General features: G+C 37.8%; 1 protein-coding gene across 1 annotated transcript in view; it reads left to right on the forward strand.

The window, feature by feature from the left end:
• The window catches only part of UNC13A (unc-13 homolog A), a 5,702,976-nt gene that overhangs the window by 2,782,212 nt on the left and 2,903,388 nt on the right, over nt 1-17,376 (forward strand). The window contains exon 8 of the mRNA XM_044054109.1: nt 11,693-11,728. Coding sequence (XP_043910044.1) covers nt 11,693-11,728 — 36 coding nt within the window. The remainder of the gene's footprint in view (nt 1-11,692; nt 11,729-17,376) is intronic.

Genomic DNA, 17,376 nt, shown 5'->3' on the forward strand with positions numbered 1-17,376 from the left:
GGGGCCAGCCTTGCTGCAACCTCTTTGCCATGCCCACAAATGCCAAATGCAGCTGCTATCTTGCCCTAATCCCCCCTCCGGGGGAATCTCCAAGGGATGCAGTTGTACACGATTGGCCTCTGGGTCTCCTCTATGCCTTTCCTCCCTTCCAATTGATATCCAAAGTTCTTCAGAAAGCCAGTGTATTGGGAAGGACCTTAATACTAATCGCTCCTTACTGGCCTCATCAAATCTAGTTCCCCTTCCTGTGGCCTTATCTTCAAGAGGATCCTTGGATTCTGGACCCAGTTCTGGATCTCCTGACTCATCTGTCAGGAACACTCCACACATCTCTTCAAACCTTCAGATTGACAGCCTGGCTGCTCCAATTCATAGCCAGGCAACCTGACCTTTCACCTTCAGTATAGCATATTTTGATTTCCTCTCATAAGGGTTCTAGAAGAAAATGATATGTCAGCAAATAGAACAGATTTTCCTCATGGGCATCGGAAAACCATATTCATCCTTTCTCTGCTCCATTATCATTTATACTGCAATTTTTAGCGAAATTATTTAATGATGGAGCAGCTGCAGCCACTATTCAACTTCAGTTAGCAAAACATTATGTCCCTCAGGCTTTGCAAAACCTTCTTGAGAGGTACTGTGCTTTTTAGACTGCCCATTAGACAACCTCTACCCCCCGTGGAACCTGAATTTTGTATTATCCCGCATGATTCTTTCCCCTTTTGAACCTGCATCTTCATGTGGCTTGAAGTTCCTGACCTGGAAAATTATTTTCTTAGTGGCTATAACATTAGCTAGGAGAGTTTCAGAGTTACAGGCATTGCCTATCAATCCTCCATATAATGCTGTTTCACAAGGACAGAGTCTCACTTCATACAAATCCATCCTTTTTACCAAAAGTATGTTCAGAAGCAAAGTTAAACCAGTCCATAGACTTACCAGTTTTTTCCCCCAAGTATGACAATAAAGTAGAGTATATGTTACACCAACTAGATGTATATAGGCAATTATGTTTCTACTTGCACAGAACAAAGGACTTCAGAAAAAACAATCAATTATTTGTGTCCTTTTCAGACTGTAAAAAAGGTGCTCCAGTTGCGAAGACCCCTCTCTACAGATGGTTGTCAGACTGCATCACATTCTCCTACAAATCACAGAACAAACAATTTCCCGACAAAGTAAGAGGTCATTCTACTAGAGCTATGTGTACCTCTTCTGCCTTTCGGGCAAAACTGCCAATTGATACCATTGGTGCTGCAGCAACATGGGCAAGGCCTCATACCTTTATTACTCATCACAAAGTTGATTTGGTCTCCAGGGACAGGGCATCCTTTGGGTTCACTGTTCTGAAGAATATTCTCCCTTGAGCCACCCAAGGAGTATGGTGCTGGGGACACTGTCCCAACCAGTATAGAATGAAGGTGAGATAAGACAACATCACATAAAAAAGTTATGTACTCACCATAATGCTCCTTGTGTGCTGTCCATCTCAGCTTCATTCATACATCCCACCCTCCTTCCCCCAGCCTTTGGCTCCTGAAGGACCAAGAGGATTTATTGACTCTCTTCAGGGTTTGTAAAGTGGTAAAACTGGTAAAATTGTTTTATGTATACATTGGTTTACCAGCAAACAAAATCTGGGGAATTCCCTAGAGCATCATGGAATAGAAAATACGCCACAAGCTACTTGAAAACATCAAGCTTTAGTAAACGACCGAGTCAGAACCGAGGATTGGTTCTGAACTCAACCAGTACAGAATGAAGGCGAGATGGACAACACACATGGAATGTTATGGTGAGTACATAACTTCTTTTTTTATTAGCTGCAATCACTGTATGTTAATAAATGATTGGATGGTTGGATATTGTTGCTTCATAACACACTGTATAAAAGTTTGTGTGAAAGTAGTATTTCAATAATATTGAATGCCATTTAATGAAAAAGGCCTTCTGTTAATTTTTAAATTTTACTAGAGTTCTGTATTGTTCTATAAAATAATACAATTGATACCATTTGTGCTGCAGCAACATGGGCAAGGCCTCATACCTTTATTACTCATCACAAAGTTGATTTGGTCTCCAGGGAAAGGGCATCCTTTGGGTCCACTGTTCTGATTATTAAATGAAAGTTTCAAAATGCATGCCTTTTTGGGTAGTAACAAAAAACACTGGTACTTGTTTGATGTAGCAAGAAGTTTTTACTCTATGCAAATCAGTTTAAGATAACTGTCTGTGTTCTATTTTTAATATCTGCTTTCAAGATTGTGTAGGGGTACAGATAGTAACAATTTAAACAGGCATGTAAAGCAAAGTGATTTCATTTCCTGGGTGTTGGATGCAGTTGGCCTTTGGCCTGTACTCAACCACCCATTATGTGAGGCTGTCTTCAGCAATGATTTGCATCCTGTTATTCCTACAGTTTAGCAGTAATTCATACATGCAAGCTATACACATCAAGACCGTTACTGGGCACTATAGCACTTCTTCCTCCAGATATAGTTATTAAATGTGCCTGCTACTGTTAAAGGAGGGATATTTATATTTAATTTATACTTTTGAGTTTTTTTTCAAAGTGTGTGAAACTTTAGACATAAGGATATCTTAGTTCACTGTGCTGTACATTTCTCACAAGTAGAAACAGCACTTTTTTCTAGACTAAGTTCTAAACTTTGACCACAGATGTTTCAATTTGGTACAGTATTTGTTTATTCCATTTTAAATTACTTCCTTAATCCCCTAATCACTGACACAGTAGTCTAGTCCTGTAGTCTTAGAATTTTTTTTCTAGATATTTACCATTATTTTTCTGCCATTTGCATATATGCTTTCGTAACAATGCCACAGAAAAGCATGTTTTAGAAGTTGGTTCAAAAATAAGACATACACATGAAGAAATTTATGAAAATATTTGGTATGGAAGATGTGAATTCAGTATTAGGAGCTCAGAGAGAATTTATTCCCCAAGGTACAAAAAATGGACTAGGCTAAACAGAACATATATTTCACAGGAACCAGTAGATGTAAATGAAAGTTTTGATATGCATGCAATGATTATTTCAGATCTTATGACAATAATTTAAATAAAAATACAGGGTAATGAAATAAAAAAAAATGAGACACTGATGCTTCCCCACCTATCTGTTAAACAGAGAACAATTTGAGGAATGGGTAGTGGAAATTATTCAGGAGTTACTAGGGAAGATAGAAATTTCTTCAGAAAATTTAGTTAGGGAGTGGGATAAAATTAAAGTGCAGTTTAAAAATAGGGTAGAAATAAAAGAAAAAGCCACATGATTAAGAACTACCAGGAACTATTTTTGACAAAGGTTAAAGTATTTCAGAATAAGGGGAGTCCCTCTGAACAAGAAGTGCAGCTGCAGAGTGCTAGAGAAAGTAAGGGACTACCTAGAAGATATACATCAATTTAGAAAGGTTGCTGTTAAGCAACTGTTAACTCCAGAGTAGAAAAATGTAGCACAACAGCTCAAGCAACAAAAAGTAGAAAGGGTTGTTGCCAAGCTTAGGAATCATATAACAAGGAAAATAACCAGAGATCCTGTATGATATTAGAAATACTTCAGAAATTTTAAGAAAATATGTATAAAGCAGAGAAATATATTAATCAAGGAAAAAGTTCAAATGGAAAAATTTATGGAAGAATTAAATATCCCAAGGTTAGAGGTAGATGAGGCTCAATTATTAACAGTTAGGATAGAAAGAGATGAGATAAAATGTTGATACATGACCTATATACAGGAAAATCTCCAGGAAAAGATGGTATTCCTGTGGATGTTTGGACGCTAGGAGAGAAGAAAGTGATAGAGATCTGGAAGGTTTTGTTTAACAGTATTTTAAAAGAAAGAGAAGAGCCAACATCCTGGAAGAAAACTGTGGTGGCTGTAGTACCTAAAAATGATAAAGACCCATCAGATCTAGCTTCATAGGCCCATTTCATAAACCATGATTATAAAGTGCTTCTCTCTCTAATGGCTAAGAAAATGGTAAAGGTGTTGCCAAAATCGATAAATATTGATTAATGTGGTTTTGTGGAGGAGAGGCAAACATTTGACAACATTAATAGAATGATGAGAATCCAGATGGAAGCAGAATGTAAGAAACTCCCACTGTTGTTGGTAGATCTTGATGAAGAGAAAGCATTCTTCAGAATAAGCTAGAATTTTATAAGTAGGGCAATGGAAGCATTTGCATTTCCCAAAATAATATGGTTAATTAGGAGGATATTTGAGGGAGCAGAGATGAAATTTAAAGTGAGGTGGTTCCTCTCTGATAACTTCTATTTGACCAGGGGAATCAGGCAGGGGTGTCTACTTTCCCCTTTTTTTATTTGCATTATGTTTAGAACCATTGGTAAAGAAAATAGAGACTCAGAAATTCAAGATATAATTGGCATGGTAATCAAGAAAAATTAGCTTTATTTGCAGATTATATTATTTCATAGCTGATAAAAACAGAAAAGAACATTTCAATGTTCTGGAACATTCTGAGATATTTTTTTTTTCGGGATACAAAATTAGTGAAGATAAAACAAAGGCAATAGCTGCAAACTATGTAGCCACAAATAAATTGGTTCAGCAATACCCATATTTATGGGGCATGATAAAATGAAGTATTTAGGAGTCTGGGTTAAAAATAATTCAAGGATATATGCAAAGAGACTAAACAAAAGATAATAAAAAATGAGAAACTGGAATCTCTTTGTTATGGATATGGATAGCAAGATACAAGCAGTGAAAATGTTTTTAGTCCCTTTAGTTTTATACACAGGTCAGGCATATCTTTATTAACCAGAGAAGATGCTGTGGATAGCAATTAATAAGCAATTAACGGATTTTATTTGGGAGAGAAAGAGGGCAAGATTCAAGTAGGATAAGTTGATTCTTCCAGTAGAACAAAGTGGTTTGGGATTGCCTGATTTGAAGGGATATTTCAGATCTACACAGTTAATGTTGCTACACATAGCAGAAGAAGGAATCTTTAATTCAAAGTGGAAAGGCATGATGAAAAGGGAGGAAGCCTCAAGAAATAAGGAAAGACTTGTTTTCTTTTGGGTGCAGATCCTTAAAGAGAATAAAAATAGCTATACAGAACATTATATTCATAAAGTAGCAGAAAGTATTTTATGAATTAAGCTAATATGGTAATGGAGAAAGGATATTCTGCTGATAGGGATGACTGCAATTAGGGGTACAGAAAATAGGCAAGATGGGGTTGTGATTTACTGAAGAAAACTGGCAAAAGAACCAAAGTACTGGGAGAAAATAATTTGAGAGGAAAGGTAATAGAATGGGAAGAGGCCAATAATACATTTGGACTACAGGCTAGAGACTGCCCTCCCTATCAAAGATTGATATCAGAGCATAGACAAAGAGAAAGGGATAGGGGGATCCTAAGTGAAAGACCAGCACTGGTAGAGTTTTTAGTTGAATCTGGAGCAGAAGCTGCCATTAAAAAATTCATAGGGCATATACGATATTGCAAGATAACTACAGGAATCAATCAGAGGAGGTTAGAAAGGACTAGGAAGAGATATTGCATAAGTAATTCACAAAGACACAATTGGAGGATATATGCTTGGCTCCCAAATATGCAACAGAGCCTAGAATATTTAGGATCTTTGCTTATATGTGTTTGCATAGGTATTTTGTACTCAAAGCAGGCTTCAAATATGTTTTTCCTTATGTAGATTGCAAATATTGGAGGTGTGATGGAAGAAAGAGGTAATTAGAACATATTTTTGGGACTGTAATGAGTTGCAAGACTAAAAATTCCCTATAGACTACTATGGGAATTGTGGGAACAATACATGCAGGATAATGTTTGGGAGGAAGAATGAGGTTTAAGGGAAGGCAGGAATTGAATGAGCTATGTAATGTTCAATTGCAAAGATTGTATAGAAGATTATATGTGATGTATAATATTTGTAACTGAAAGTATGTGAATATAGTTTGTTTTAATTTATATAAATGAACGAGTTCCCATGTCATAAGTGATAATTCAGTAAATATATATTTGGTTAAAAATATGCATTTGAAAAAATAGTCAAAATTACATATTTTAATTTTTTAAACATTAAAGTATTGTACTGTGACAGCAAATGTATATATCTTTGGGCTACGTTTGCACGTCTCTCTGTTCAGGACTCTAGATACAGTTCCTTAAGCCCTCTTCCATTTGTATGTGCTGTGGTCTTGACATCAGTAATGAATAAAATAGAAGGGTACACATTAACTTCTACAATAATTTTTTTCTGTACATGACAAAGAATAAGCAAGCACAGCTCAGTGATGCAGATGAACAGAACAAATCTGTACAAAAAGCTTCTGCTGCTTAGGAAATTCTAACAACATCAAGGCCTGATCCCTATTTCAGGGTTTCTACCTTTCAGTAAATATCACTACAAGCTGATTCTTGGAACATGGCTTCTCTAGAAAAAGCTGTTCAGAATATAATGTTCCTAGGGGTCACTTTTGCCTCAAAAAATCATGTATACTAATTCCCACATGCACAGTTAGAGAAAAAAAATGCAAAAGAACAAAATTTATGAAAAATCTTTAATTTGTACAACATTCTTCTTCTACCACAGAGTGCATGAGAGCTCCCCCAACTTTCTCAGTCACAATAGTGCCTTCACCTGAGGAAGCAATGCTGACTGCGATTTGCCCCTGAGACAGGGTGATTGTATCAATAACGGTGGTGACATGTGCAGCTATAAGCTTCAAAACCATGATTCCTCTCAACAGCTACATCTTTTTTGATGACCATTTGCTAGAGTCATTGATTGTTCTCCTGGATTTGGTGCCATCGTAGTGATTCAGACACCATTTCCAGAGCCTCATTGATCTGATGTATAGATTCTCATGCCATCTATCCTGGGCATCTATGTGCATTCCTTTCTTTTGTTAGGTTTTCTGTCTTTCTGAATGGTACCCTTGGCATCTGTTTTTACATTTGCTACAGTTTTACAGATAACAAGCTGACTGTACATTGGTTGAGTTCACCATCAATTGACTACTTAGCCATGTTTAACATGTAATGGATGTTGATGACGTCTTTGCATTGCACTAAATGTTGTTCACTGTTAACTTCAGTCATGGCTATCACAAGTCACCCCTGCTAGCATTAGTCAGAACCTTTGCATCTCTTTCTCTGTCCTTCAACCAAGGCCATGAATTAGTACCCTCCACATTTCTGAGTCAATGAACTTTCCTTTTTCCTCTGAAGAAAATTAAAAGGACATTTTTACTCTTCTACCCTGCTGGAAGCCCCATAGCTGATGATATTTGCTAGCATGTGTATTACAGTCAAGTGGCATTTCACTGAGCAAGTTTTTCCTCCACTACTGTGAAGTAGAACTCAATGAGACCAACCCTGCTAAAAGAAACTGCCATTGCAAGTAGGATTATTTCAGGATGCTATCAAAGTGGTGGTAAATACTCAGATAGAGAACTATATATTCCTCAAAAGGTGAACAGACTTTATGTCCAAGGCTATCTTCTTTATTATATTCATAGCTCACCGTCATGCAACAAGATTGTATTACTAAGGGTTTCTTTATCTGATCAAAAGTCTAAGCCAGTAGACAACAGTGCTAAGTATTTATTTTTATTTGACAACCTCAAATAGTTTATATTCTTGCAGAATCGGTACACCTGCTTCCTTCTGATTGATACATTCTTGTAATTTGACAGACTTATTTCTATCAAATATGTCACTGTAGGCACTTTTGTCACCAACTCTTAAAATATTTTAGTGTTTTTTGCTCTTTTTTCAAGTTTGTTTAATAGTAAACTTGTATCTAATATATTCCCCAAAAACTTTAAAACAAACTACATCAGTCTAAAAATTTTAATAAGGGCTTATTTATCCTTTGTAAAGGTAATTTCCAGTACTCCTTTCGCTTTCGCAGTTTCTAGTTTGAAACCTTGTGCAGTCTGGTATGACCCATACATCTCATTTCTGTATTTCAAATTTTACACTTATGCTCAGTGGAGATTGATTTTTCTTAGTCTCTTAAGTAATACATTCTTGCAGCATGGTGCTATTTGGTGTGATTTCCTACTAGAATGTCATCAGTTGTATGCTCAGCACCATTGAGCCTCTTGGTTATCTGTCTAACAGCTATTTGAAACATTGCTGATGCTGGTGTTGTATCAAATGGAAGTCTTAAAAAATTGTCCCATTGATCAATTAAAAAAACTCAGATTGTAACTTTATAGGATCATGGATTAATAGATTCTTATGAAACTTACGGCCATGGGAAATTAACATTTCCCCCAATTAAGTAGATCTTTCCCACATGCCCCAGGTGAATGATGCTTTCCTTTTCAAGCTCGAGCTGCCATAATACTGATTAAAATGAATTACGAAAAGTATGTATTTCTGGTATTTCAGACTCCACTTTTTCATTGATTCAAAGTGGATATTGTTCTCCTTTTATGGCTTTATTAAGATCTTGTGCTGAAAAACAAATATGAATTTTGTCTGATTTTACAATAGTATGCATTTCCCAGTCACTATGCACATTCTGTTTCTTAGCCAAATACTACATGTAGTTCACTTCCTCCCTTTCTTTTTGATTCTACTCCTCAAAAATATGGGAAGTTTACTTGGTGTATGCGCTTTGATAACATTGCAGAAACTATCTGAATGTGATGAACTCCTGTTCATGTTGAGCCAGAAAATAAATCTAAACATTAGCGGACCGGAGTTCTGCTGTGACGACCCCTAACCAGGATAAGCCGAAAGACACAACAACACCTCTTTAAGCAACTTCTCTGTCTGAATATTTTGATGCTATTCAGACTGCAGATTTTCACAGCGCTGGGTTTTGGTAAATCAGTCAACCCGCAATCAGTGGAGCACCATATATGTCATCTACTTAGAACTGAATCTTATGATTTATACTTTTATACTCGCATATAAGCACCTTTTATATGGCAGTTTGAATTTAAATGCACAAATATGTCTTAACTTTACTCTGTTTAAGATCAGTGGTTCAACATTTGAACAGGAATTGCATAATACTCCTTGCCATTCTCTAGTCTAAACTCTACACATCTGTTTAAGATTTTGAGTTTTTTCATGTCAGATTTCTAACTGGATCCATGGTCATCACATAAGCAAGGCAAAGCTTCCCTCACAATGCAAGACAAGGACACCACTTTAAGCTAATAAGCACTTTCGTTCCCTTTATTCACCAACATGGAATTTCATTTTCCTCCTTTAAGGCCAACAAACTACTAAGTGATGCCCTATCATTAATACTAGGAGTTTGTTGGACTTAAAAGCGGACAAGATTTAGAAATTATTACAATAAAAATTATTACAACAACTAGGAGTAGGACAGGATATGCATTTATATTTCTCACCTAACTAGTGTAGGAGGTCATCACAGTATTTATTGTTATCCACTAAAGACTGTTGAAAATGATGTCAAAGGTTTATTTTATTTTATTTTTGTGTGTTCCACAAAAGGAAATGTCTATTCTAAGCTATGTCTTTGATTTTTACAAATATTTTAAAAGGTTATATGCATGAAAGATGTTTATTGGTTGATGACATTTGGATTCCGTAAAAAAGAGGATGTGTGTAAGGTGTTTTTATCTGATGAAGTTCTGCTTTGGTGAATAAAGGGAACAAAAGAGCTTATTACCTTATATTGGTAGGGAAGCTTTGCCTTGCTTTGTGGTGATTTTCTACATTTGTCTTTGGAATATTGGTTCCTTGGTCACAAATTCTTTTACTTTGAGTTTGCCATATTTACTACTGACTTTATGCACAGTCTGAAAACAAATTGTGTGCACAGGCAATACGTTTTTATGACTTTGTGTACTTGTATTACCTTTAACAGAAAATTAATTTGCTCTATTTTACATTCTTAGTAAAAGTGATTTTCTTTCCTTAGCTTATACAAACTTAATATCTTTTAATTTTAGGGCATTTTATTTTATCATGCTCCTAAGTACACTTTGTATTGAAATTATCAGAGGAATATTTCCCATGCTGTTCATTCTTGCAGGGCTCTCATGACTCTTTTTTTACTTTGTTTTACTCATTTTAATTTTTTCTATATTGTTGGCAACTTTAAGTACATCAAATTCCTGTGATCTTTTAACAGCAGCATCAGTCACTTTGATGTTAGGTGCAGTCTCAAAAAATCTGCCATTTATCTGATGACTTGAGATAACAAACTCAATCCTGCTTTGTGCTAATTAGTCATGTAATTCACCAAATTCACATTTTTTTGCTCATTTTTTACTGCAGTAACATCACTAGGTTCGGCGAGACCTTGTGCCCTCTCACAAAGAACAAATTACATTTTTACCACAGATTTTTCCAGGGTTTATTGTTACACTTTCTTCATCTCAAAAGTAAGTCCTTTTACAAGCTTTGTGACATCCACTAGAACACTAGAGTTTCATGCAGACACGGACTTTTGTGGCAGAGATTTCTTATTCATCTCCCCTGTCACAGTCATACATTTTTCTTTCTTCACAAGAAAGTTACTAGGGACAACACCACTCTTTAAATACAGCTTGTATTGAACTTATCCGAGGAATATTTCTCCACTCTGTCTTCAGTAATAAAAGTAGCTAGAAAGAACCAGAGTGTGAGGGTGTGCCACTTCAATAGATAGTAAATTTATGCATGTACTGGCACCGCACAAGATGCTTGCCCTTGAGAAGACAGTATAAAGAACTAGTCATGGAGGAAAGGAGGCTGCATTTCTTGTCCTAAATATAATGACCTACTTCAGGAAGCCCTGTTATGGATCTACTGATATGGTGAGTACAAGTATATTGTTGAGCCATGGCAGTATTGAAAAATAAAATAATTCCATCACTTTCGTGGTTAGTATGCTGGTGCAACTTTGCTTTTGTGGTATGTAGTCCAAGAGAAAACAATGAAAAATTAAGAGTATTCTGAAATTCTAATAACCAATCACTAGTCAAGATAATGAATTTACTTTGTGAGAGTGTAACCAGATCCTAGTCATGATAATGTATTTCCTTTGTGAGAGAGAGAGAGAGAGAGAGAGAGAGACAAAGAGACAGCGTGTGTATGTGTGTGTGTGTGTGTGTGTGTGTGTGTGTGTGTGTGTGTGTGTGTGTGTGTGTGTGTGTGTGTGTGTGTTTTGACAAGTTTTGGGTATTGTAAAACCTTTATAGCAAAGATGAAGTTTGAGTTTTGTTCTGATCTTTAGAAATGATCAGGCTTCATGATGAACATAGTCCAGACATATTACATTTGTTTTCATATCTGTATTGCCTAACTTCATTTAAAATCAGATTTTGTTTACATGTAATGAGTGTTGTTTTCAGCTACAGATGTGCTTTGCATGCAGTTTTAAAATTCAGAATGAGAGTGTAGAGCTAAGCTAGTACATTTGGTTCAGACAAGCCCATTGCTTAAATTCTCACACAGATATGTTTTTTCCTAGTCGTATACCACTCCTCAAGGTATGGTCAATAGCAATGTTGCCAGACAGCAAATAAATAAAGAGCTTCAGTTACTGGAGCTAGTATTGCACCAAAAATAATGCAGTTCCACAAACACATACAAAACAGAAATAAAGATGAAATCAACAACGTAATTTCTTTAACCTTTTTTTGTTTGTTTGTTTTTTGGTTACATTTCTCGGCTTCCCGCACTGTGTGATCCAATGCAGGTCCCTGGAATTATTTTGGCTGGGGAGAACAACACAGTAAGTATTCATTTTCTGTCAACCACTCCCAAAAAAAAAACCTTTTTCTTCTGTTTACACTGCCTTTCTCCCTCATCAGTCACAAACACCAAAAGATGACTGCATTTTCAGATTGAGCAGTTTGTATGGCTTCCATTAATATGAAAAAAATCAGTCTTCCATGCCAACCTCCGTTCTAAAGATGTTGTGCTGAGGGTGAACCAGAAGGGTCATATATTAGTTGTTTAAAAATAACACTGTACTTAGAGGAAAAAAATAACATTATGTTACATTTTAGAGAAGTCAGTTCTGTCTTTTTGCGATTCAAGAAAGCTAAATTATAATTTCATCCTGATTCTGCCTCTGAGCTGTTTCTCAGAAGTTATTTAAGTTGTGTGTAATCAGATAAATTTTCCAGCCCTGGTCTACAAATGACTCTAAGTCTTAATAAAGATTCATACATGCTTGCATACACACACACACACACACACACACACACACACACACACACACACACACACACACACACACACACACGCATATCTTAAAAGATATTTGTGTGTGTGTGGTGATACACAGTTCTGACTAAGCAATGTTCTTGGAGGTTTCAATTATTTTTTTTTTGTTATTTTCTTGCATCACCAAACTGGACATGCCATATTTCATAGATATTATTATGTTTTTTTTTTCTCAAGAAGCTAATGTGGGTATCTTATTTGGCTTGTAAAAATACTGAAGTTTAGGAGTTAAAAAAAAATGTAAAAACTGGTTATGTGAGGTATGCATTTCACAAGTAGACTTCCTGGTTTCTGTTAAACATAGCCTTTCAGTATTATTGTTCAAAAAATGTAATGTGTGCTCTTCCTGGATCATGTATTCACTTTGTCTTTAAACTTTGGAGGAAATAGTAGTGTTAGTTACTAGCAGAAAGTGTGATGGTCTTGATGAGGTAGGTACAACTCATGTCTAAAGCTTGACAGCAATACTTTATATAGAATGTTGTCTTTCACTAATAGTCCCCAAATGCCTTAATCCCTTTTTTCATTTTTTGAAAGAGCTCTCTTGAGGGAGACAATGACAGAGCAAGTAGTAATCCTAAGTTCTATGACCAAAAGCCTGTTGACAATAAGAAAGAAAGGATTAGATGACTATGCCTATCAAGTGGTTGAGGATCATAACTGCAATTATTGGAATTGAAGTAGTACAATTGCTAATGGGAGAAATATATACTAACTCCATGTCTGCTGGGGTATTGCTTCAAGATGTAGCATTCCCGGAGTTAGTATATGCATGTAGCAGGGGGTATTTCAGAGAATAGGTCCCTTTCCCACATATCAGGAAAATGTAAAGGCAACTTTCAGAAATTATCTTGTTTGAATTATAATTGATTTTTGAGGCACCAAGACTTGTTATTTTGTCATACACCTCTAATAAGGAGCCACTTGACATTATATTGAAATGTTCCCTACATTATTCTTCTACCAGTTATTACCAAAGAACAGGTCACCACTGCACTAAAATTGTGGCTTTGATGGGTCCTGACAATATCCCAGGATGTCTCTTAAATAGTTTGAAACAGGACCTATCAGGCCCACTAGGATCTATGTTTAACCACAACCCAGGCCCACTAGGATATCTGTTTAAACACAACCCAGACTGGCTTTGTTCCTGTGTAGTGGAGGACAGCAACAGTCATCCCTCTGCAAAAGGGGTGACCATAAACAGACCCGGGAAATTACAGACCCATAAGTTTGACTAGTCTTACAAGCAAGTTCATGGGAAGAATAATCATGGACCTGATAAATAATGACATAGGAAACCTCCAAACACTGGACCCAACCCAGTCGACTTTAAGGGCAGGTCATGTCTGATCAGTCTGGTGGACTACTTTGAAAAAGTCACTAGGGCCATGGATGAAGATAAAACAGTGCATGCTGCCTTCCTTAACCTAGCTAAGACAGTTGACACAATTCCCCACTCAGGTATTATAGATAAAATTGCAAAACTGTGCATAAATCCCTATGGCACCAGATGGATAGCCAGATGGCTGAAGAACTGGACAGATGCTGTTAGAGTGGGTGAATCCAGATCCACCAAGAGGCCAGTTACTAGTGGTGTGCCACATGGCTCAGGCCTGTGACCTCTCCTGTTCAGAATATATTTATCTGAAGTCAAGGCTAACATAAAAGGCCTTTGGCTGAGTAAGTTTCCTGAGGACTACAAGTTGGGGGCAGTCAGTGAATCCCCCAATGATGTAGATATTCTTCAGAAGAGTCTGACTCAGACAAATGATTGGTGCCAGAGCCATGGTCTAAAACTAAATGCAAAGAAATGCATAATTTTACCCTTTGGGAAGTCAAATACACCTGTAAATTACAGCATTGATTGCACACCTTCTAAGATTGGACTCGGAGATGAGAGATCTAGGTACATAGATAGATAGCCTGAACTTTGACCGCCGTGTGTCCACAGTGGTGAGGAAGTCATTCTATAAGGCATAGCTTATAAGTAAAGGCATGGCATCCAGATCCAAGGAAGTTACAGTTGCACTGTACTTGGCCCTCATCAGACTACTAATTGAGTACAGTGCACCATTTGGCATGTAATTGACCACACACTTGCAACTGCTGGGGCAGCCTTAAAGTTCCTTACAAAAAATACAGGGTAGAATAACATGGCCTATGCAGGCAGATTAAAAGCCATATACCTTTACTCTTGTCTCCTACTGAATATTAAGGGGTGATCTATGCCTGACCTACAAGGCGCTCACAAATCTGGCCCTGATGGAACTGTTACCCATTCACAAGTTGAACTGCATGAGGGTCACCTGATCTACGGATATAAGCCTTGTCTGTGAAATGAACAAAACATACTGTTGAGACAGATATGTGTCTCAGAGATTACCCCTTCTCTGGAACAGGCTTTCTATTCTGTAGATCAGAGCCCTTTCCTGGCCCTCTTCAATGGATGGGGAATCATAAATTTACGCCTGTGGTGGTGCCCATTTCCCTTATGAACAGGGGCAGTCTGTAAAATACTCGAACATGTAGGCACAAACCTAAGCCATCCTCTAGCCCTCTGGGTTGGAAAATTGGGTAAATTTTGGGTAATAATGGCTAGGCTTTAAGGACTCTTAAGCCGTTAGCTTAGTAATCTTCTCTGAACCTATGTTAATGACAAGCATATGACTGCCAGTAATGCCAGTGTCACTGTAATTCATAGGACAACTATACTTGTTATTTATGCAAACAGATATGAGATGAGTGATAAGGAGGGTACATAACAGGGGGCATATTTGTAGAGGTAAATGAACTTGAATAAGTGTAGTCAAATCACAGTTCACTGATAAATCCATGACATGATCCAGGCTTATGACATTGTAAAGACCACAAAATCAGTGGACTTGTGACAATAAAAAGAGGCACATTTGGCAAGTGCTATAGGAAGGAGAGGTACACACAGGGAAGGATGATGGTCAGAAGTGACAGGACATGAATACAAAATATTGTAATATCTGTTCCTCAGACAAGTAAATAACTAGTGAGAGAGTGTGCAGTGACTAGGTGAGAGGAAGCAGGATATTGCACTATTGTTGATGTGCAGAGAATGTGAAAATGAGTGTGCATAAAAGAGAGATATCACAGAGACATGCTGAGCGTTGGGTGACTGAGAGATTATGGTTGTAAGTATTTCACACACAACTTTTTAATGAGGCTGTTACAGAATATTCTGTAAAGTTCAGTGACCTTCACATCTCTGCATGTAATCACATGCTACATAGTTATAACATTACAGTTCTCTCCTCTTCCAACTTTTCGTGGTGCTCTTTCCTCTTTTTTTCCTAGAATATCGAGTATATAACAATTAGCCTTATAGCTCATATAATCAAGGGCAATAAGATCAACAAAAAATGGTTGATCAAAAAATAAAATATTAAAAAAAACTGTCTTTTTTTGCAGGGGGGGCAAGCCCCCTGTACTCTTTCATACCCCCTTTGTGTCTGTGTGTGTGTGTGTGTGTGTGTGTGTGTGTGTGTGCGTGCGTGCGTGCGTGTGCATGTGTGTGTGTGTGTGTGTGCGTGCGTGTGTGTGTGCGTGCGTGTGTGCGCGTGTGTGTGTGTGCATGTGTGTGTGTGTGTGTGTGTGTGTGTGTGTGTGTAAGTATATATATATATATATATATATATATATATATATATATATATATATATATATATATATATATATATGGGTCTACTTTGATTCACTGAAAACTCTTTTCACTGAATTTCAATTTACCCTCAAAAAATCGCTGGAAGCTCAAATCACTGAAAACTCGATGTTCTTCATCTCACATTGCTGCAGTCCTTACACTTGGGTAGTCCGCTGTCCTCGGTCGGCCCGAATATCAAAGTATAAGGCTGACGTCGGTCAAGGCGCATTTGACTGACATCAGGACGTCAGGGTACAAATGCGCATGACCGACGTCATATCCTCAGTCTTTTTTGCCGCATGGTCCGATGCAGAAGCAGCATTGCAAGTGCCGGTTGGCGTTCTGAGATTTTTCAAATTTGAAGTTTCAGACCGAGTTCAAAGTTGGCTAAGTACCCCGTTGGGGAATATTTTACTTTTTTCTTGCCTCAGTGCTTTACCGGATGTCAGAAAAAGTCAATAATTGTATTTCTTGTGGGAAACAGATACCGCATAGAGATTATCATACTTTGTGTATTCCTTGCTTAGGGCCTGAGCACGACGTTGTTGGCTGTCGCTCTTGTGCTAGATTTAATAAACGCACTATAAAGAGAAGGTTGGATTGTGCAAGGTTAGTCTTTGGGAAGCGGTGTAATTATAAAATGCCGTCGGATGCTCCGACGCCCACTTCTTCGAAGAAGCGCAAGGACAAGGCAGTTAAGCCTAGGCTAGAAGAACCGTCGGTACCGGACGCCGGTTCTTTGGAGGTGTCGGTGGAGCCGGTGGCTCCGCCGGAGGTTTCTTTGTGTTCCCAGGGTGAGACCTTATTATTGCAGGATGTGGCCTCTCAGGAGGCAAGTCAGGCTGAGGGGGCTTCTCAGGTTACTATTCTCCCCTCCCTTCCTAGGGTGGCTAGGCCCTCTCCTTCTGTTTCAAAGGCTTCTCCCAGGGGTAGGCCAGGTTTGGCTTCAGTTGGTGTTACCCCTAGCTCTTCAGGTACTGTGCCCAAGAAGCATATGCTTAAAATGGCAGAAGATTTGATTACTTTAATTAGGGGTTCTATGCCCCCTCCTGATAAGAGACCTAGGTTGGAGCCTGAGCTGGGGGGTTTGGAGCAGGCTTCGGATGTTTCAGAGTCTTGGCTGAAGACTTGCAGGAGTACTCTCCTTATTCCGATTCTGATCTGGATGATTCTACTCCTTCTGCTTCTCCTCCTGAGGATTTTTCTTTTCAGAAACTCTTCATTCCATGAGGGAGCATTTTAAGTGGGAAGGTCAGGACTTCTCTGATTCCAGGAAAAGGCTTAGGGAATTTTTGTTTTTACCCCAGCATAGGCCTTTGGCTATACCTTCTGTTTTGGATGTAGTAGAAGATGTTTTGCAGAGGCTTCTCTTAATCCTGATTCTTTGCCTCCTGCTCCTGTTAAGCGGATAGGTATTACAGGGTGCCTGAAGCTCATAAGTATCTTTTTAAGAGTCCTAGGGCTGACCCAGAAACTGT

This window comes from Protopterus annectens, chromosome 13.part0 (genome assembly GCF_019279795.1).
Source record: "Protopterus annectens isolate FY-2018-M chromosome 13.part0, PAN1.0, whole genome shotgun sequence".
NCBI classification, from domain to species: domain Eukaryota; kingdom Metazoa; phylum Chordata; order Ceratodontiformes; family Protopteridae; genus Protopterus; species Protopterus annectens.